This window comes from Calonectris borealis, chromosome 12, assembly GCF_964195595.1.
Source record: "Calonectris borealis chromosome 12, bCalBor7.hap1.2, whole genome shotgun sequence".
Taxonomy (NCBI): Eukaryota; Metazoa; Chordata; class Aves; order Procellariiformes; family Procellariidae; genus Calonectris; species Calonectris borealis.
Genome location: NC_134323.1, coordinates 10,271,058 through 10,294,888, shown reverse-complemented (window position 1 = coordinate 10,294,888; position 23,831 = coordinate 10,271,058). Strand labels below are relative to the sequence as shown.

The following is a 23,831-nucleotide window of genomic DNA, read 5'->3' as shown; positions in this document are numbered from 1 at the left end:
TCCTACGCTTGCTTTACCTTGGGTGAATCGTACGCGGGTCTGAGGAGGGAGGCTAGTCTCAGGACGCTTATCGCACATTCTTTCCATGGGAAACAAAAAGGAGAGTTCAGTGCTATCTGCAGTATTGAAGACTGTGATGTAATGTAAGGCTAGGCAAGATTAACCAAGAAAGATCACTCATGGGCTGTATGCTCCTGGTATTTCTCCGCTGGGATAGACGTTGTATACCCATTACTCACTAAGGCTATATTTCCAGCTGCAGGACTGCACCCAAATATGTAGCTCGCCCTGGCCAAGCACCCAGGCACAAATACTTAGACACTTAATCCATCCCACATTACTGATTTTTAACCCAGTGGCCTCCACAAAAATTTCTGCTGGATTTTAATAGTGACAGAGGAGAAACAGGTCCCACATTCCCAAGATATTTTCTGTGACAGAGGAAACAAGTCTAACGCCCCCCCGATATACCTGCCTAACCGTACATGGCATTGTTCTAACGACAAACCACTCCTTCCTTAGAAGACTGCATTTTTAACAAATATCCTTTCCAAGGCCAACAAGTAGCTTTGCAGAGTTTGCCTCCCAAAGCATCAAACAACTGTGGATTGCATGAGTGGTCTTTGGTCTACCAAAAGGTACAACAGTTTCTCAGAGAGTTTTTGAATGAATTAACAAAATGACTCAAAACTGCACTAATGGTTAACAGCTTTTTTTTTATTAGCAACACTGAGATAAGTTATTGAAGCATTTTAGTATTGTTTTACATTCCATTCAGAAGTGACCTAACTTGTAACTCCATATACATTTAAAGATATAGTTTGACACTTATTCAGAAAGCAACAATTATTAAAACTTACATACCTTCATTACCAGGAAACCTTAATATATTTTCTAATTACTTCCAACAATACTCTATTCCAAAGCACATGATAACCCACTAGAAGTTTACACATTTCACTTCAATCACAGGTTTTAAATTGTGGATGTCAGAGTGCTGTTCATTGAATTTTACTGTCTTTCTTGGTTAATATTGGAAAACCTGGCACAATATATTAAGCTAGAAATATTGCTTAAAGAATATGAAAAAAGATAACTACAGTATTTTTTCCTGCTAAAGCATTACAAAATACAGAACCATTAAAAACTCAAATAGAAATGACAATAAATAACCTTAAAAATGTTAAGAGAATTTTCACTCATACTAAAGTCCATTCCCTAAGCTTGCCAAACACATAAATAACAGAACATATTCAGGATCTCTATTTTTGTACTATTATGATCGTTTGTTATATATTGTGGATGTATTGTGTATACATATATTAATGCTTACACTTAAGGTATATATTTTTTTCTTTGCTGAAACAATTAATAAGCCTCAGGTAATTATTTATCCCTGGTACTACAGGTATATAGGTAGGTGGGAGCAAACCTCGAAATTCCAGATATGCAATACTGTGCATAACAAGATCATCTCCGCATAAAGATATCCTAAGTTCCTTAGATTACCAAGATGAATTTGGTTATTTATTTCTGAAAGCCTGTAACATAAAATTATAATTGCTGTCAAATTAATTGTTTAAAATTGGCCTCATAATAGGTATTAATCGTACACTTAGTTTTGACTTACAAGGATGTCTAAATTGTTCGTGTTTATGAGTAGTTATAGGAAATACTGTACCTCAGACACAAGAATATATATTCCTGAACCAAAACACAAACCAGAGCATTGTCTCACTTTGGAAAGACCTGGAAACATCTCTATGCCTCTGCCTAATCCTAAATTATCATTTAACTTTGACCTGGATATGACGCAAACAATAAGAATACATTGTTTGGGAGATGAAACTTAGAGTAAAATCATACAGCTCTAAGCTTACATCATTATTTTGTCTCTGCAAAGAAAAGAAAAGCCTTTCTGTGCTAGGGATTTGCCTTGGTGCGGCCGGCCACTGATGTCTGAAATCAAGGCACATACCAAGGCCTCCTTTTGCAAACACAATCCCCCTTTCAGATCTGGTGCTAGGCGGGACTGAATGCCTCCAGTTTCACTGGGAGTAGAAGGTACTCAGCACTTAGCTGTATCAGATATTTTAGGGGTTAATTTCCAGAAATGTAAATGGAATGGGAATGTTACACCACAGTATGAAAAATGGTAAGAAATAAAAGTGTTCAACAGTAAACAAAACGGTGATACCGAACTTATCACCTGACCGATTTCTGATACAACAAAATACAATCAAATTAAATTACATGAATATAGCAATGAAATTTAAAGTCAAATAAACATGGGAGCTGATTCTGCAATCCTTAGTCATGTAAGTAGTCCCACTCATCGAGAATGAGGGATGCAAGATTGGGTCCTTAGCTTCTGCTTAGGAAGTCAATGTTGATTCAGACAGTATCTTTTCTAGCCAAAAATATGCAGCAAAAGGAAAGTAACATAAACAAGGCTAAATGTCAACAGTGTTTGCAGACTTACAGACACCATCCATTTGTTTGTACTGAAATGACTAGCGAACCATTTGGCAAATACAATGCTATTCACAGACCAGCCCTTTTATCCAGCAACACAAACTTCACTGGATCACTGGCATTCCCAGTTAATTAAAAAAAGGAAGCAAGCCATATGAGTTTGGTTTGATATTGCCATGCAAATGGCACTGCGACATCCAGAAGCGCGGCTGAAGCCCAGGCGCGGGGCCGAGGTGCTGATCTCCCGTTCAGCAGCACGGTTTGTACACTAAAAGCAGGCCTTGGACCTCCTAACTGAAACTAAAGAAACCTCTTCAAAATCACCATAATGGGGTAAAGAGAAGTCTGCAGTAAAACTTCCACATCATTTCATCCTGCCTTGAAGGGAAAGAATATTCTGGTTACTCCTTCAACTGCAGATCAGGACAAAATATGGGGTTACTTAAGTGCATTACAAGATACTTTGAGTGGGCAGGAGCACTACAATTTGCTGCAGTAGGATGACCTTCCACTGCCTCGTAGCTGTCCTATAGCTTGGATACATCAGGCCTTTTGCTTCTGTTTAATACAGATTTTATAATTTAAAAGAGCTGCAATAAGGATTCAAGTGAAGCCACCACAAACAATTAAAAATCTTTTTCTGTATTTTGTATGTTGGTGGTAGTTCTGAAGGGGTTAGCATTATAATCTTTTTGGTTTTGACACCTGTGGCAATAAGCAATTTACAACAACTAAATTCTCTATTTAAACATTGGGGTAGAGCACTATAATTATGTGACAATAAAGCTGTAATAATCTGCCACAATCGATCTTCCCCTTGCCCAGCCCTCTTGTCTGTGCTGCAGTTCCACATTTGGAAGGTATTTCAGAAAGTTACAATGCTGAACATTTCCATAATTCTGTGCAATGTTGAACACTTTCTGCCTCAAAGGAAACGGCAAGTGCTCAGCTCTTTGCAGGATCAGAACTCCAAAGCTGCTACCACACACCAGAAGGGCCCTGGCCTGTTTTCATACGGTGAAAGAAGTGATAATGGGGTGGAGCCTATGCAGGAGAAAACAGCACTAATTGCAGAGGAAAGCAAGCATGAATGGAAGCAAATTAGATTTATAGAGACAACGTGGAACTAATACTTTTGGACATCATTAAGTGTGGGTTCAATAGCACTAATCCATTAAGCAACCAGCGAACAACCAGGACTATATCTGGCCAATAGTTCTGTAGCCACCAGCTCCTCTTTAAAAGCCTAAGTACTTCCCAAGCAGAAAATGCAAGTAGGGAAATTTTACCGTCTTAGACACAAAGCAGAAAAATTTAAAGGGGAGGAGAGAGAGAAAGGAAAGGGTCTTGTCATAAATAGATGCTGTGCTGGAACAGGAGGTAGAACATTATTGAGATGCAACTACATGTGTATGGGAAGAAAAGCAGAGAAAGAGAAGGGCATGAATGGAAAGGAAAACAGATCTTCCAAAACTTAAATACAAAGTAGGTCTAGAACCTCCAAGCATAACTTCTCGAATGAACAAGGGCTCTGAAAGCAGAGTACACGGATGCTCAAGACAGCTACCAAGCCATGGAGCCGTCGCCCTGGGCTTCCCCTCCACGTTGGGCTACTGGCTGCCAAGCAGCAAGGAAAGGCATGTCTTGTTCTTAGAAACTGTGTGATAGCAAAGATTAACAAGATCGGCTCCTAGGTATAGTCACTTGAGACTCCAAAACCAAGTACAAGTCAGGAGTAACTCTAAATTAATCAATGGCATCTTTTTCTTTCTTTCTGTTCTTTCCTATTCGGCTATATATGCAAAGGAGAAATATTACAAATATTTGTGATTTTTCTCAGCAGCATTTTGACAGGGAAATTTCTGTATTATGCAGTAATTATGGTTCTTTCCTAACTGTGTCTTTCATCCCTACAGCCTGAAGCATGACAGGAGCATAAATGAATTATGTGTACATCATCAGTCTCTCATTCTACATATAGGGAAACTGAGGACTGCTTCCCCCGTGTGTGGTGACTTTCCAAAACAACCATGTAAGTTGGTGGCATTCTCCTCTGAAATTAAACCCTTTTTTTCGTGCCAAGGTTTGTGCTTAAAAACCCATTATCTTAAGGTAAAATCTGCCAACTACAAATGATCCACATGGATCACTGAAGATCCCAGCTTGTTTTTATGCAGCCAGAAATTTAACTCAATTAGCATGGCCAATCAAAGATGCAATCTCAGCTAACTGAAGCTAAGATATTTTATTTCAATTTTATTACCACTGTATTCTGACTGCCGAAAGAGCACCACGCCTTGCTGTCTTGATTGTGCAAGGAGTGTATCAAGTGTATCAGTGTTCTCTCTTGAGATGTCAACAACCCACACATCATTGGCTGTAACAAGAAAGGCAAATGCACAGAGTCTCCCGAAATATAAAGGAACACAAGAATCATGCCCTGGAATTGGGTGCTGGAGGTGGGTCTCGAATTTTCTGATCTCTCAGGCAATAGGAGAGGCAAAGGGAACCATGACTATGGTCATGGGCTTTGTGCAAGAGGGAAGGAAGGCTAATAAATGAACAGGGTGCTCCTGATGGCTAATCTGCAAGCGCAGAAACATCAGGTGAGATTTCCCGCACTAGCATGCACAGATGGAGTGTGATTTCACAGTATAAAATGTCACTGAGAAAATGAAAACTCCCCCAAACCACTACTTTCAAGTGGGCGGTGTCCAAGCCACCCAAATAAAAAAAGAACTACTGACACGGGGCTTGTTCATACTCTTCCACTTTTGCTGTGAGATATTGAGAAAAACAAAATAATATATTTAAACAGTCAACCTGAATACTTATATTCTGCAAACACTCAATAGAATGTCAGTAAAGAATTTTAAAAAGCTATTTTTGGAGGGGGGAGAAAGGAGGACTCGCACTGCATTTTCCATTAAAAAATGGCTTAAAAAGTAGAACAGACAAGCTTCTGTTGGTCTTTTTTTTTCCTTCATACTTCAAGTCAAATCCATTATCACTGGGCAGAGCTTGTGAAAGGGATATGGTCTTTAAAATCATATAAACTCAAGCCATCATAAAATGTCTGTTGAATTGATTGGAAGATGAAACAAAAAACTAATGGAAGTAACATGACCTCATTTCAATAATAATGTTAGAGGGGTCTTTTTTGTTGTTGTTTTAAAAATCTTATGTCTGGGAAGAAGTATAAAGATATTTTGTATTAGTTTTCCAATTTTTTTACTTGTTTGTTTAGAGAGTCATTTCTCTGCTGTATTTTTTTTTAACTGATTGATTGTACTCCACAAATAGAGAGAAAAAACAATCCAAGCAGGATTTTACCAGCTGCAATTAAATCAACTATCAAATATTTTCAAAATATCAGTAATGTAACTGCTGATTTTGAAGAATCTGGAAATACTTGCAACTATCTGAATTGGTTCTTAGTGCACTGAGACACAAAAGTTTACAAGTAAGGCCATGCAGATACTTGGGCTCATGATTCAGTTTAAGTAATGACAAGATTGTGAAGCCAAAATGCTCTAAGAATACAAGTGAGATAAACACTGTGAGGAGAAATCAGGCTTTTTTATCAAACCAACTAATACACTTGGAAAAGCAGAGAGGGGCCTGAAGAAGGGGTTATGGCTTAAAGAACATATACTATCCTAGTAAAGTCAAACAAAGCTCCCACTAACCTTAAGTTAACCAGGGTAACCACTTTTAAGTGTCTGCAGATTTAGGGATTCATTTTAAATTGTCAGGCTTTATAACTGTTGATCACATTTTCTTTTCTTTTTTTAACTTGAATACATTTTATTATGCATGTTCAGCTCTGACAATGAGTTTTCTGATTACTTTGAAGGTTAAGTGAAACGAGCATTACTGAAGTTTTTGTGTCCTTTGCTGACTCTGCTTTTTAAAGTGATACTGTTTTTCAAAGGATTTACACTCTAAAATCTCTTTCAAACAAGAACTATGCTGACAAAATAGAGATAAATTGAAAAAAAATCCTCATTCTCATTTGTTCCAAATAGATTAACTTTCATTTTTGTCAAATATGATGTGTGTGATATCAGGAAGTAAAACTGCAGTTTTGTAAATCGGAGACTAATAAGGGTAAAAGGTAGTTTTGTTTGTTTGGTGTGTTGTTGTTTTTTTTTTTTTAATTACCTGGAGGCATATTCTTAATCAGGCAAATCACAATTTGTACAACTGCTAGTTAGAATAGTGAAAATGGTCAAGGGCAACTACTGCATGGGTGCCATTGAAACAAACCAGAAAAATATAATTAAAAAAAGGGGAGGGGGAAAAAAAAAAAAAAAAAGGCTCTTCACCACAGGTAGACGCATTCCATGCACTTGGCCTTTGATTTCATTAATATTGTGGTAATTGAACACACCCCAACTCAAAGAAAGGAAAAAAAGAAAAGAGAGAGAGAGAAAGCAAGGTTTGCTTGGCAAAGCATCCAGTGTTTTTCTTGGGTTGTTTCTTATATCAAAATACTGAAAAGTTTGCAAGTTACCATGTAAATTTTTTAAAACTTTTTCCTCCTTTGAGTATGCTAAAGCAGTAAGTATCCCCTTCAGATGCCACTAGCACAGATAGTCTATATTGCTGCTACTCTAGTTTAAAAAGCAAGTTCTTTCTAAAATCCTGTATAAGTATATGCATGCAGCACTGCTGATTTCAATGGAGTAGACCACATATAAGACTAGAATTTGGCCCACAGGGTTTAACATTTAAAAAAAATGTATTACTAACAAACATGACTAAGTATATTTAAAGAGCAGCTTCATGATTCTGCACAAGTGTTTTCTGAAATGGTCTAAAAGAAGATCTAAAACTTACCACACAAGTCAGGTCTCTTGATACATCCACTAGTTGCTGTGCTACTTGCAAGTCCATTAAAGGCTGCTAAGCCATCAGAGCTGTAAGCTCTTAGGACTGACAACATGTTCATCTGCTTCTCCAGGACCTGTGGACCCTGAACTTGTTCGGGTTTCATCACTCCTTGTGCAGTTTCATGGGAGGACAGAAGATTCTGACTGTGCCACTGCTTTTCTGATGCTTGCGGCAGTGGTGATACGAGCCCTTGTGTTGGTTGTGAGGTGACTGCACTTTGTATATTGTCGCCTCCTTCACTGCTTTCTTTATTTAGGGCAGACAATTGCTTATTCATAATATCTGGTTCTGTGTCAATGTCCTCATCTTCAATGTTTTCTTCCTTGGAAGATTCCATATCCTCAGATGAAGCTATGTCAGAAAGGTCATCAGTAGCACTTTTATTTACAGAGTCAGAGAGCAGAATATTTGGGTCGTCTTCGGATTGTGTTTTTATTTCGGATTCATTACTGGTGCAAGAATTTTGTGTTCCTGTGCCAATAACACCAGGATAAACACCAAACTGCTTATAGAAGTCTGTTGTAAAATTACAAAAAGTGGATTCCATGTGGCTGGGCCAGGCAGTGCTCTTTTGCTCTCCCAGAGTCTCTTTATTTTGTCCTTGGGTCATTTTCTCAGAAGCTGAGTCCAGCTGGCTCAGCATGTTTGAAACTACTGCCTCCTTGCTGGACTGCACAGAAGAGGGGAGCAAGCTCACTTTATTAACCGAGGCTGAAGCCTCTCTAGATTGGTCTTTGTTGTTCCCTATGATGTTGTCTTTACGTTTAGCCTTGCCCAGGTGATTGGCCTGGAGGTGCAGAGCCATTAGTTCCATAGATGAAGTTGTAAAGGAACAAAATAAGCAGCCGTGCCAAGCAATATTGTCTTGCACAGTAACAGATGAACCTGGGAGGGATGCTGCATCTGGCCTTACGGATAAGTCAAGAGGTTCGTATTGTGACTTTTCTGTTTTTCGCTGTGAGGACTTGCTGTTTATCTTTTCCTCACCACCATCTGAGCCCAGAGCTTTTGCTGAAAGTGGATCTGAGAGAGCTTTGTCCTTCATTTCTTTCTCTTTCTTCAAAGAACTTAGGACAAAGCTGTCCATGAAAGCTTGTAAAGACCCTTGAAAATTCACACCGTTCCCAACCATGTTCTGGTAAGCACGGCCAAGTTCAGAGAAGTGTGTTCCTTTGGAAGGTATGTCCGAACCCTTCATATTTTCTGAAGATACTTCAGATGACATGCCAGCTGCTTGTCCTTGCTGATCTCCAGAAGACAGCATTCCTGACGTCCACTGCTGCGAGACCATGCCACTTCGGAAATCGATACCAGGAAGCCCCTTGAAGGCTCCTCTCAATATATCTGGTCTAATAAACACAGAACTTTTACTTGATGTCTCATCTTTGTGTTCTTGACTTGCAGTCTGCCCAGGGAGTGGTCCTGCTCCATTCTGTCGCTCCCGGTGGTGCCGTTCCAAGTGGTATTTGAGGGATGCAGACTGAGTACCAGCATAATCACAATGCGGACACTTGTAAGGCTTCTCACCTATAGATATGGATAAAGAGAAAAATATAGAGAAAGAGATTTAACTGTACTTTGGTGTATGGATGAGTGAAAAAAAAATCAACATTAGCTGCTTGAAAACAAGAAGATCTTAGAACTAATAATTCTTTTTTTAAAAAAGAAATGCCTTTAATTGAAGACTAATTCATAAACTGAATATTTTTAAAATGGGTTTCCAGAATGTGGGGCTATTCAGGAATGACATGGTATCTACACACAATTAGCCATCTTTTTCTTAATCTAACATGTAGAAAACTGTTGTAGAATTAAAAGCTATGATTATGAAAATGAAGCATAACAATTTCAACCACAGTAATCATTAAAAGTACAAGTTTAAAAAAAAGAGAGACAAAGAATGTAACAAATGGATGGTTGCAATATTTTGTGTATACAATTGCTCTAAAATTTGTTTAAATTATACACATGGAAACCATTTTTAAACCTAAAAATTTTATGGCACTGTTACGCAAGACTGAAATGAATGATTTAAGTCTTGCTCTGCAGTAAATCATGGATATAATTAGCAAATGGCATACTGCACAAGTAATTTATCATTATTTGGAGGGCACCATTCCAGAAGGATTCAAAGATCTGCAGACCTACTGCATTGTTTCTAAATAAAGAACTATAAATACAGATTCTATAAAATATTAATATCATTACACTACATTATGATTGCAGCATGTAAGAACATATAGTTAAAATAAAAAGTAGTCAATAAAATAAAAAAGAAATCGAGTAATAAAAAAGTACAAAATATATTTAGTTTCTGTATTTGAAATTAGCATTATCTACTGGTTTTTGCAGTTCTTTAAATTTGTACTAATGGCATTTCTAATGCTCAAGTAGTAAAATGTGTAATTTACCTACCATAAGCTTTTCTAGGATTAGCCTGAATAGAGTTTAAAAACATATAAGATGATTTTCATGAATTAAATATATGTTTGAATCCCACACTAAACTTTTATTGTTCTTCCTATACTTTAAAAGAGGTAGAAGGTATTACTTGTATAATAAATATTCACATACAATCATAAAGACATATCCAAAAAGAATGTACATCTGAGCAGATGTACATCTAAATTTTTGCAGAGCACTTGTTAGCAATGCAGAGTTCCTTTTAAAGGAAGAAGTACGGAAATCCTCACTAAAAGTGACAGGAATCTGAGAGACCTGCAAGCTGTCAATATTGGCAATTATTTCTATGAGGGAGTTCAACAAGAAGAAGAAACTGTTTTCTCCACGTAGCTTTTTTTCCTAAGTGAGCCAAAAGACGAAGGCAAGCCTTCTCCAAACGGTATAATGGAAATACTTGTTTTGAAAACTTCCTCCACAGTAAAAATGCTATATAATGCTATGTAGCTCACCAAACCCGCTGGAAAGTTACCTGTTTCCAAATAACCTCAAAATCCGCTTCAAACAAAACGGAAAGGCTTTCGAACTTTTGTTATTTAAGCTACAGGCTCAATTGAAAGGCTGGTAAATACTTGGGAAGCTGCTCCTCTCACCGATCGCAGGAATTCACTAATGAGATGCAACACCAGAACACTCAAATGAGCGTACAGCACTGCGCGAGCAGGCTTACTGACCAGGAACAGGAGCTGGATACGTGCTGCAATTCAGACGGGGCTGAAGTAAATTGCAAGCAGTGGAAATTCTAAATCCATAATGTAATCCAAAAGCTAAACGGTGAGACATGAGAGCTTTACATCAACCACATTAATCGACCTTTTTAGAGGAGAAAAGTGCAGCACCTCAAACAAGAGGTGTTGAGCAGAGGAAGAGGTAGTAATTAGCATCGTTCATGCTTTAGGCCTGGGTCCACACACCTTAACAAAAAAATCAGACTTAAACATTTCAGTGCAACTTCTGAGTCTTCCACAATCACCTAATTAAGTTCTGGCGCTCCACCAACGAGAAGTAGGGGCTGCGTTTCAGTGGGAGTTGTGCAAAAGCAAACAGTTCCTACTGACGTGCAAGAATCACTAAACTGAGACGGATCACGTCTGTCTGGGCTTCCCTGGTCTCAGGTGAGAGTCTGAGCACACCCCCCCCATCGCAGGCATTTTAGGATAGGGACAAGGGGACAGAAGACACAGGCTGTCTATTTGCTTACATTTCTGCAGGGCTGTTTGGGAGCCTGCAAACTCTGACAGCTGTGCTGCTAGTCAGAACGTGGACAAACATTACTGCTGTTTTTACAGCATGTACATACTGCAGTATTTTTGAGCTGTTTTCTGTTATTCTGGTGTTTGTCCCACCAGTTACCGTCAACAGTCACTAGTGACCTCTGACACAACTGAGGTATTTCAAGTGTTGCCTAAGAAGTAATCAGACTGGTGAAAAACAAGTACCAGACTTTATAAGGTTAAATGCTCTCACTTTTGAGTTTTCACTCCTCTTAATTGAAAAGCTCTTCCTCAGCATCCCCTATGCCTTTACGGAAATGTTTAACACAATTATATTGAGCACTTCCTTTTACTCTAATGTTAGTTCAGTGGGTGTTTGCATTGCACATCAAGTGACACCATTAAAAAGTGTGTCCCAGCATTGCAGGCGCTATGTCAACCGTTGGATAACTCCTTCTGCAGGGAGGAGGAGAAGTTTGCAATATAGGCTGGACTGATGTTGCTAAAAACATGCAGGAGCTGTTCAAAGCAATAAGTATATGTAAAAATGGGTATAAGTGAGTTAAAATATGCTAACTAGGGGAAACACAAGTAATATTTTGTACTTCTAAAGTACCTTCACTCTAAAGCCCTGGGCACAACAACATACTCTTATTCTGAATTGCTAAGCCTTGAAGTCATTACATTTTCCGCTCGAAAGCCTCTTCGCTGAGTGAGCTTCCTTTCAGCAAAGGAGATCTGGACACAGCTCGCCACCAACGCCATAAGCATTGGACTGAAAGCAGACACTGACAGAGAAGTGTGATAAAAAGTTCAGATCTCTCCTAGCCTTGGTACACTGCCTCTGTGGTGCTCCCACCTCTTGCATGGCTAGAAATGAGATCTAAAGCTGAAGGTCTGAAATTGGACTCAACACGTAGCAACACACTGTGCCAGCTTTACCATACAGGACTGGCCAAATAATATTGTTCAAAGGGAACTATTCAAAACCTCTCTTCTCTTTTAGATCCAGATATTGGCAGTGATTAGTTTACTTCAAAGCAATCTTTGCTGCTATTTTGAGGGCAGGCATTAGGAGAAGGGAGTAGGATGGAGCAAGTCATCTTTAAATCTTTTACATTTAGTGTGTCAGTATTTCCTAAATTCAGTAACTGTGCAAATATTTAGATGCTATTTCATCCAATTAACAACCAGCTACGCCCTGTGTAAGACCCTGTACAAATGACAAAATAAAAGTTACAAGCTGCTGTGGGAAAAAGCCCAACCTAACCTCAACCAAACTAACCAAAACCAAGCCAGTTTCAATGGAAAACCCAAAGGACCCTTAATTTCCAGGACTCTGTCAGCAGCTGCAATAGTATATGTCAAAGAATACTACAGGGGACAAGAGAGGTAGGCTATGATTCTTCTTAGAAGATAAACCTGTTTGTATCTCATACTTTGAGGAAAGGTTTCAGAGAATTCATCCTAGTGCAATGACTACCCTGGTAATATTGCCAAGAGCAGCGTCTGGATGAGTTATTTAACACTTAATATCAGTTCACATAAATTAACGTTGCCATGTAGGAGTGAGGGAACACGACTTTTTCAAAATAATTTTCTGCATTTCATATCCAGGAGTCATTTTTCATTGTTCACAAAGGCTATGACCATCCTGATCTTGTTAATTCCCTGGCCCTGTTTGCATCCCTGCAAACCTTTTCACAATGGAATAGAAACAGAGAATATTCCAGTGTGTACAATAAAAAAAAAAAAAACCCAACCTTTCAGAGAATAACTTATCTGGGCAACATAATCACAGTTCTGATCTATCTACCGCTCTGGTTTACAAGACACAAGACATCTCACAAGAACTATTTTATATTAGGATACAGTAAAACAATAAAAATTCAACGCTGCTTGTAAAATCTGCACAAAAGCTTGGTAGATAACTGGAAACAGACATGTTGCCCAGTAGAAACAGGTCTATTTCTATAGTAGGTTGTATAAACAACGCAGATGTATAATCTATGCAAGCTATCACCAGTCCTGCTCGGAACGCAATCTAATCGTACTAGTCATAGGAATTATCTGCTACGGGCTGTGCGAGGAGACCACAGCCAGATTATAAATAGAGTTACAGATTTTAAGGCCAGAAGGGACAATTATGATCATCTAGTCTGATCTGCTGTACAACACAGGCCAAAGACCCTCACACGATAATTCCTGCATCAAATCATAACTACAATTTGAAACAAAACTTACTTGTTTTAGTTTAAACGTATTCTGTTTCAACCACAGCAATGAAGAAGAATCCAACATGTCCCTAAGTAAACTGTTTGACTGGTTAAGTATTTTCACTGCTCAAAATGCATGCCTCATTTCGAGCTTGAATTTGTCTGGAGTCTGCTTCCTACTACTGAACATTGCTATGTCTTTCCCTGCTGATTAAACAGATTTTTTTAATAAAAAAATCTATTCCCTAAGGAAGGTACTTGCAGATGGCAAACCAGTCACCTCTTCACCTTCTCTCATTCTTGAGTGGAACACCCTTCCCAATTTTTCAATGTCCTTTTAAATTATGGGTACCCACTAAAGCTTTGATGAAATTTCAACTTGATATTAATCTTGTACAGTCCAAGACTGTTTACATCCATAGCTACAGCAATCAACTAACAGCTCATATTCTGTTCCTTCTCTACCATAATCCTAGGCCCAGTTCATCAACACCTCTAGTATCTGTTCCTTTACATTTTGCTGATTTAAAATTCATACTGTTGAGAAGAGCCCACTTGACTAAGTGACTAATCAGTGCCTCCCCATGATTTTTAGCATCTTACCATTTTTGTGCCATTGGTAAATTTTATCAACAGTGATTTTATATACTCTCCCAAATTATGATGAAATACCAAATAGATGGAGCTGAAAGCACTGCTATGGAACTGCCAGTTTATGTGCCACTTCATCTCTGTATACTGGCTTTTTTTGATGGGGGGGATTGTCACATAGAACAAGCTACTTTCACAAGCCTTGATAGAAAGTGAGAAGCTTGATAAAACTTACTTTCATAAAATAAAATTGAATTAACTATGCTACCAATTCTTAATTAGTTAACAAATTCATGCTGTAGTTTTACCCAAAACTTATGTCAGGGTAGTTCATTTATAATTTCAAGGTCTTAATATTCTTTCTTTTTGGAAATACTAGAATAGCCAGAGCTTTTTTACTACTACGAGTGCTCTGGAACTTGCTCCGTGTTCCAAGACTTGGTTTTTTAAATGAAGTTTAATGATTTGGAGAGCTCTTCAGCCAGGGTTTTTAAGACTTTATCTGTAAGTTATCCAATCTCATTCATTCTAAAAAATATTAAAATGTAGTGGGCTACAGCATAACAGCCTCATTACTTAATGGCAGAACTGTATCATTGGAAAATACTCATAAAAACCTTCATGCTTCTTTCTGAGAACAGAACAGTATTTAGTCTTCTGTACCATGGTTTATAATTTTTATCCATTCTTGTCCAGTATTAGCAAGATACCAATTGTTAAACCTGCCAGATCTACAGAATTTTACCCCGTTCTCCATAACGCTAATAGCCATATACATATTTTTTTACTATTACTTTGTTTCCCTTATCGAATCTCTGTACTTCTTAAATATCTATTTATATTTAGTGCTGTGGACTTCTTTATTCATTTTTCATACTTAACATGCAGCTTCTTAAAAATCTGTAGTGCACCCTACACTCCCCTTCCTCACTGAATGCCCCCCCTCATTTTAAATAAGATTTCTTAAGGAGTTTGTTTGGGGACTGTGCCCCTCTGCTCCTCGAAGTGCTGCTCCTCAGTACAGCGAGGGCTGTGCATCAGTACAAGAACCCCAACACCTAATGCTATGGCAGCCAGTAGTGGGGTTTTGACAGTCACTCAGGGACAACGTGAGTTGCAATTTGATCCTATACATTTCTAAACAAGCTATAGTTTTCTTTCATGCAAAGCAAATGAAATCAAACATCTTATAATTCCAGAGAATACTGCTTAATGAAAATACTGAAAACACTTCCCAGCATTTTTTATTTTACCATTGAAACAGTTATTGATAACCTATTTTATCCATTGTGCAGTAGATATTTTAGAAATGAATTGCTGTATGGTTTAATTAGTTCATTATTATGCCTATTCTTACACGGTAATTTCTTTTATCATTCTAATCATTCACTTCACACTTTTTAAACCAAATGGAATATCAAAGGTTCTGTAGGATTATTTTTGGATCCTGCACATGTTTCACCACACAATTAATCTGTTTGTCAGAAATACTAGTTAACGTCTTCTCTTTACTACTTTCCTTTACTAGTGATTTTCCTCTGTTATATAAGATGAAACTACCTCTACCCTGTAAAAGGACAGACTTTTGATGCTTTTGACTCAGTTTATTAAAGATTTTTCAATTGTGCACTAGGCATTACAATAAAATATTTTAATTTTTATAAAGTTTTATAATTGAATATTTCCCTTTATTTATATCTCATCTGCAATATTTATTTAGTCTTTTTACATGTCTTTACTTAGTTAAAACGCAGAGAGATAAATATGGTTGTTACTTTGCAGGGAAGATTCAGTACATTAATATAAACTGTACACTAATTCCCCCAAAGCATATATATATGTTGTAAACCTGAAGACTTTTTACACAGCTGCTTATTGCTAAACAGTGCCTTGTCCAGAAGGGGACAATCTGTGTCTCTAATTGCTGTCACTGAAGCTGAGATTCATTATGTGACTTTCCCATTAAAATGTGAGCATTAATTTGTATAATGAAATATCACCCACTGCAGTGTTCATTAGCCATGCCCTACTGTATACTGCACATTGTTAGCTACCTAGAAACTGTAGTTAATTTCACTAATGGATATTTCCCTACTTAGTGTTTGGTAGGAAATTTATACTGTAACATTACCTCTTAAACTTTTAAGGAAATTTAAATTCAATCAATTATTTTCAACAAAAGTTTGGGATGTCATTAAGACAGGAGAAAAGGCATGCTGTACAATGTTAAGGATGGGAAATCTGGAGAAATCTAGAGAAATGAAAAGTCCTTTTAGTTCATCTTAGAAATGTAAAAATAAAGGATGTTCAATACCAAAATTGTCTCCTCTTGGAGCACACATACCCATTTTCCTTAATTATTCATATTGCTCATCCCACTACAAGCGCCTTCAGAGAATGGCAACAGGCAGTCTTTTTTAGGAAGAAAATGTGAATTGAATTCATTTAAAACAGCACCATTTTTACTGTATTTCATCAGTTCATCTAAGCAAGTTTTAAAATTGGCTAGCACATTTCCAAGGGAAAATGCAGTAACACTGTAAATGTATATAATACATCTAATACATGTAAGATGTGTGTCATACATACCACAACATACTCTCAGTTAATGGACACAGCCCTGCCAAGTTTTTTCTTCCTATCCCTCTTTTTCTTAGGTTTGTTCTGTGTAGCACAATCCAAACCTTGTTCAGGGCTCTACTTTGCTCATGCACATTATTCTTTTATTTTGTTACTCAAGGCATTTAACTGTGCCAGTTATACTGGGAATATACCTGAGCACCTAATGACCACACAAACCCAAACTGGTCTACAACTGCAGTAGCTTCTGAATGCTAACGCAAGGTGCAAGGAGGTGCTAGAGCTAATCTGAGGCCAGTCCCTAGAGAATGTGACACTTGTCAAAGGTAGAACATAAGAAATTTTAATTTTTTACACGTAACTGTTTCAGTGCAGTCCAAAGGTCTAGGCATGTAAAGTAAAAACCACACCCATTTATTTGATTTCAGTGGGAATTGAGAGTGCTTAAGAACATAAAGAAGATGCTCAGCTCCCTGATTGAAGGAACCTTAAATTGCTGCTCCCAGAGGGGAAAAATGGATACTCTAGAACATCTGCATATGGCACATTATGGGTCTGAGATACTTATGGTTTTCTTTTTCACAAAGTCTGAGCATCTCTAAGCCGCCTGCCTTATAACCTTCTCAGCTGTATTATGTATTATTTTACAAGCAGGAAGCTGAATCACAAAGGGGCCAGTCCACCCACATGTCTACTATGCACTACTGGTGCATATACATGCTTTGCCCTTGTTTCTGCATCTCTTCACACGTGAGTTTGTGTGAGTTGAAGTAGGTAGCTCTGAAGAAGCAGGACCATACAGCCCATCTCTATTCACTGGCCAACATAAAGAAGTCATCTAGGAGGACTACAAGATTCTGTCTTCTCTAAGCCCCGAGGCTCTGAAGCATTTTACCATCCTTCCTCTGTTCTCTCGGGGTTGTACTAAGGAACTATCTCGTCCTTCAACTGTTTTTAGAGCAAGAAAGAGGAGAAACAGATTTCACATAATTGTGCCCTTTTCTTCTTATCATATGGGAACAATCAGAAATCATATCTTACTATCTTCCTCTTAAAGTTCTTCCTGGCTGAGTATCACTGAATTAGATAAGAAGAAAAATCCTCTACAATTGTGTGTTGGGACTCAACCAAGCGTGCTAAATAAAACCTTGATTTTTTTTTTTTCCTTCAGAAGCTTATTATATGATAGCAAATTACACAGAAACTGAGATACAGTGTGGAGAAGGTTGCAACCATGAAATACTCAACAGAAAAAAGAAGCAACCCAAGCCACTAGCTAATTCTTCTAAAACAGAGCACTGCTTCCTCCTCTTCTGGAAGATTAAACGGCTTCTCTAGCTTTTTTGGGCCAATTGCCACAGAAGCACCTCCTGGCTGGATCAGACTTTGGGTCTTGTCTTGGCATGCGTACCAAACCAACCTACTCGTGTGCCTCCAAACACACAGATGTTCGAAGGAACCTGACTTCTGCTGAACTGCTTGAGCTCATCTCTAACAAACAGGTGCTGTGAGAACAAGAACAGTAATTGAGTTAATGTAGTGGAGAAACACAGTAAAGCGTTTTTTATCAGTCAGTTATATGATCCAGGCATATAATAAAGACAGAGTGTGACATAAAAGGCAGGAAACTGTCCCTGATAAGTATGAGCTAACCAATATTTGTTTAATAACTGGTATCTATTACATCATTTCCATTTACTGCAAAGCAACTTAATTTTTATTTAATAACTCTAGTAATTTGCCAATTTACATTTTTATAATATTTATTAGGTTTATTTCCAATATGTAAAACATTGCTCCATTTAAACATACTCTTGTCATTATTTACAAATACTTTGTTCTCAACCTAATGGAAATTGATCTTTATCTATTTTAAAATTATAATGATTTTTAAATATATTGCAAATGTTGTTTCAAAGGTCTGTTTATGTTTTCTTTTTTGTTGTTATTTTATACACAGTTTATTTTTTCTTGTTTTAATTTTGTTTAGTCAGTTTTAATATGCAAGTTTTATGGAATATTTCCATTGCAATTAATTTACTTTCCATTAGTTCTAAGCCACAAATACCAAATGTGTAATCACGCCATCTTTAAAACAAGAACAAAATGACCACTATATAATAAAGCAAAAAGGAGAGATCGGTATCCTCAGGTTATTTTAAAGGCTTTTTCTTTGCATCTCCAATAGTAAAAATGTCAAACTGCTTAAACCTCATAGTTACAAGAATATTTTCCAATAAAATAACTACCGTTTTTTCACTTTTACTTCATTAGAGACCACACAAATAGGGTTTTCACTGTTTCTTCTTCTTTTTTTTCTTTTTTTTTTAAAAAAACAAAGTCCAACACACAGAAAAGAATATTCCTGACCTAAATGGTTTGCAATCCAATCAGACAAAACTACATTAGAGTGCCGAATTTTAAAATTTAGATCAAACCAGTGTGGTATACTCCTACTCCACAATCCAAAGAAAGAAGAATAAAAATACAATGAACAAGCTTTCCCATCTCAACAATGAAATTTTTAAAAAAATAATTTTCAGCCTTCATTTTCAATTTTTCAAGATCAGCCTTCATATTTGCAAACCCAACATTAGGTATTAATCTGCGGAAGCACAAAACATAACTGCTGATTTTGGGAAGGGAGGAAAATACTGCTTATCTGGTACTTCAGTGAAATAAAAGTGAAGTTTTTCAAGTAGGAGGTACAACTGGAAAGTATTTCTTCATGCAATTTACTTTACCTATCAATTAGAAAAGTAGCAGTAAAATTCTGAAATTCATTTAAAATGGTTTAAAAAGAAAATGACTCCACATTTACAGTGCCCACTACGTCTGTTTCCAGAGAGAAGTATCCTAAATCCCAGTTTTGCATACTCTCCCAAAGCCTACTACAATACCTAAGACTGGGAAGAAAACAGTGTCATATTGGCCATATACAGAATTTCTAGTGATGTCAACAGGACCTGAAGATATCAATATTGTATGTCAGATTTTAATTATGGATAGAGTAAGTTTTCTTAAACATATACTGTGTCTCTACATGAACCTTACCATGAACATACATACTTTTAAGCAAACAAGATATTATAATTTAAATGGAGTGGTTGTGTTTCCTAGTATCGAGAGCAGTCCGCCCGATGAGTGACATACCAAAATAAAGTGAGAATCTAGACCAGTAGTGAGTCTCTGTAGGGTAGAAATGCTCTGACGGTTACTGAAATAAAACATGGTAAGTTTTACCATGGTGCAAAACATGGTAAGTTTTACTTGCAAGTACTAAGTCGTGTGAGTTGTAGTGAAAACAAAAAAATGCAGATCCATGAAGCTGATGTATTCATATGAACAGTGAGAGGTTAAAAATGAGCATGCTAAATGGAACAAAAATAGCAACTCTGAGAAAAACATACAGAATCCCTAAGCAGATGCTAAGGAAGGCCTTTGAAGCAGTTAGTATAACTAAGTCTGAAACCAATAGGCTTATGCCTGTTGAAGGACAAGGGTAATTGAAGGAAACAGTGATGAAGCAGGGAAGGAGACAGAAATAACCTCAACTGGGAAAAGATGATTCTATTAAAGTGGTCTTTATCCAACAACACATTCCTTGTGCTTTTATTTAAGACTGTCATATATCTTTCTCAAAAGACTTTCTCCAACTAATGAGTCCAAATCTACGCTGGGAATTAAGGCTCCTAGCCACATATTATGTTAACCCCCCACACACGGCATGTGTCGACAGAGCTCCGCTCACTTGTTCCTCTCACCTGTATGTATTCTCAAGTGGACCTTTAAGTGATGTGATGTTCTGAAAGTTTTTCCACAATATGGGCAGTCTTTCATGGCAGAACCAAGGCTCCTGTCTCTCAGTAAAGCTGGCTGCTGGACTCCTACAGATCTCCCAGCTTCTTCTCCAATGTCTGCAACACAGAAATGTTCTCACATCACTTCAGCACATGTCAGAAGTTGTTCTCACTAAAACTGCTAACACAACACAAAGTTAAACATGTCAATACTACACCTGTCTATTTCATTCTTTAAATCTGACAGAATGCTGACAATTCATGTATTTTCTTGTTATTGTCTTAAATTATTTCATCTTTCCTATCATCATTTTAAGCAGCATATGGTACCTTTATATTGAACTGAATTATACAAGAAAAGAAACAGCTGTGTCAGCAGCTGGTTTGATTTCTTGTTTTGCTTAGTTCCCATTAATTTTTCCCCAAAAAGTTTTAGATTGTTGTTTTGTTGAATCTATTTAATTTATAAGTATTGTGAAAATCTGTATGCTTTTAGAGGGAAAAAGTTCGCATCAGTATATGAAAACCTCCCAAAACAACAGAATTGCAGGGGGGTCCAACAGCAGTGGCGATGTCTACACACAAAGCTAGTCAACTTCCTTCTGCAACATTCCAGCATTGGAGTTACAACACACAACCTAGTGAGTGACCTAATATCATGGGAAAGGCAATGAAAAAACTGGTCAGATGAGGGGGAATTCCTTCTCCCTCTCACCCGCAGCTCCTGAGTTTTCTCCTTCAGTGTTCACAGCTACACTTATTCTTTGCATCATAATACAATGGGTAAGATTCCAGGACATCTCTTCTCTCTCTTGATATAAAGAAAGAGTCATTCTCAGACATCTTGAATAAGCTGCTATTATCCAAGCAGGCTATGAACAAAACAGACTGACATAAAAATTGCAAAAATGTAGGGCATTTTAAAAAAGTCATTATTCAAACCACACAAGACTCGTCTATCATCTTGTACTTACAGGGTCATATAATATCACATATGTGTATCAATTCACGATATCACCAAAAAGTACCATGGCAAATGTTGAAATTCTGAACCGGATTTATGCTACTGGCACGCCACAGAGGTGCAATACACATGGGCACATCATCACACCCCTACACAAAAGCCGAGCTATCTAGGTTGTGTTGAGATGGGGAGCATATAGTTAAAATCTGCAGGCAGAGTCTTGATTATTTCAGCCATACACTACTGACTAAAAATGTTCTGTCTTTACCCATTTGATATGTAACCAAAGCTGTCAGGAAACATAGTGCAGTTACACAGCATTGCCTTTTAAATGGAAGTGATGGGACATAAGAAAGACTTAAGCATTTGGCTCTGATAAAAACTATTCACATAAAAAGTATAGCAGAGACCCAAATACCACATTTCTGAAAAAGGTAACACTAACAGGCATTTCATTATTTATTATAAAATGGTCCCTCTAAACTATTTTTCTTAAAGCTGAAAGAAGGGGATGATAGAGTGATTTTAAAAAAAAAAAAAGAAAAAAAAAAGCTTATCTTGGTCATGTATGTAATCAAGCTATTGCTAGTTTTCAAAAGGCAAAATCTGATAGTTTTCACATCACATTCTTGTTTAACATTTTCTGATTGTTCTTAGACTGCAGAGTTAAAGCACAATATTTAAGTTAGAAAGCTAGTAACTGTCATTTTGAATTATTCACCAGTATATAAAGTAACATACTGCAGGAGTTTATTTTGTCTTTAGGAGTCCAGGAAAACATACATAGGTGCTATAATTCCTAATTATAGGTCTATAATTCCAATCTCCCTAAAGAGTTTAGATTTCCCCCTTTTTTTCTCCTCAAAAGTTGTATATAATCACGTCTTAAGCTGCTTCAGGAAAAAATGAATTCCTGAGTGCAAAAAGATTTTTCTGAAGTGCAAAATACAGAATACATGATGATAAACTGCAGGATTTTATTTTGGTTTTCAATAAATACTATATGAGCATTATAGATAAATATATAGATAAAGCTAACAAGCCACTCAGGAGGAATTTACCGAATAAGTCTACTAGTTATGTTTTGCTATATGTCACTCTAAATGATGGCCTGTTATCCATTTGCCTTTTATCTTTCTATCTAGAATATGTGTGGCCCAATAAAAAAGAATAAATTTGTAAGATAAACAGCTCGCTTTGCAGATTTAAGAGTCTAATTTTCACTTTACACAAAATTGAATTTTTTCAAGGCAGCGAGACGATGGAGTTTACTCTAGCACTAATCCCTCTGAAAAAGCAAACTGAAAACAACAATGAAGCAAAGAAAGATGTGGGTGGTCTGAAGAGTTTTCTTTTAGATGTAAGTAGACATACAGTAGATAGCTCAAAAGTCTTTGCTCCAACAGGGGCCTTACCTTGAAGAATTTTTCTTCCCACAGTGAAAGCATTCCTAAGACTTTAAAGCTGGGCTGAGGGGTTTTCTTTTGAATTCCTCTGCCTACAAAGCCCACCGAAACGCTGGAGGCCATCGCTACCTGAATGAGCAGCTTTACGTCTAAGTTCTTTTATTTCGAACAATGAAAAGATATGTTCAAGGCTGCCGACTCCCCCCATCAAATGCTACCCCAACTTCTTACTAGGGCCCTGTTTTTGCAAATTGTACCTATTTGTCAAGGCACTTAAGTTTAAAATGTGCTTAACTTTAAAATGCATTTAAGTCTAACTCTGCTACCAAGGTTTTTTTATACTGAGTCTCTTAAAGCAATCGATGGAAAGTGAAAGGGGAGAAAAGTGACAGAAAAAGGAGAAGAGATCGGCAAGGAAAAAGTTAAGAAGCAAACTGGTGAACACAGACTATGCCAACAACAGTGTACGTGGGGAGTGAAAAGTCTTCAGCTCTCCCAATAATCATGTACTCTACACCTCCTGCTATTGAGACCCCCTTCTGAAGTAGAAACTCTCAGTTCTGTTAAATTGTGCAAAACTGGAGTAATGTTTTACAGACCTGCAGAACTAGGATTAGCTCCAGCAAATTAATTTAATTTATGATTTACTCGGGATTTGGGCTATGGTTTTTGGCCTGCTCAATTCCGAGGATAAAAGATCAGGAAGGAAAGAGCACAGTTACTTATCTTACAGCCATTGTGGTTCACTGAGTTATGTGGTCTACATGATGTGCACTTGATGCACATGAGATTAGACTGCTTTTTTTACTATCTACTTCCATTATAGGCAGGTCTACGTCCTGAATGTCTTCCTGCCCATCCCTACCTTTCCTGATGGGAGTGCAGGAAATAACAGAACAGAGTATAAAATATTGTATAAATGTACATGCTAGATGTAAGGCATCGGAGCCTTGTCTCTGAACTTACTTTCGCTGAGCTTTCCTTTCACTCTGAAAGCATCTGCTCACAGCAAAAGTCATGGACAGAAGTGCAAAAAGCAACATTCAGTTCTGAATACGAAACCGGTCTTTGTGTCAGTATAAGGAGAAGGCAACAGCTGTGAGACCTCCAGCTGCTACGTCTGCTGTACCTGCTGGGCAGGCAGATACTGCTCCGTGGCACAGGACACAGTGGAATTCAGCCATGAAGCAGCTTCTGAGGTGGTTTGACAGGGACATCTCTTGCATACC

At 37.5% G+C, this 23,831-nt stretch overlaps 1 protein-coding gene across 1 annotated transcript in view; it reads right to left on the bottom strand.

Moving 5' to 3' along the window:
• The window catches only part of ZNF536 (zinc finger protein 536), a 350,107-nt gene that overhangs the window by 116,197 nt on the left and 210,079 nt on the right, over nucleotides 1-23,831 (bottom strand). Inside the window, exons 7-8 of the mRNA XM_075161307.1 lie at nucleotides 20,197-20,349; nucleotides 7,318-8,898 (exon numbers count right to left, since the gene is read on the bottom strand). Coding sequence (XP_075017408.1) covers nucleotides 7,318-8,898; nucleotides 20,197-20,349 — 1,734 coding nt within the window. The remainder of the gene's footprint in view (nucleotides 1-7,317; nucleotides 8,899-20,196; nucleotides 20,350-23,831) is intronic.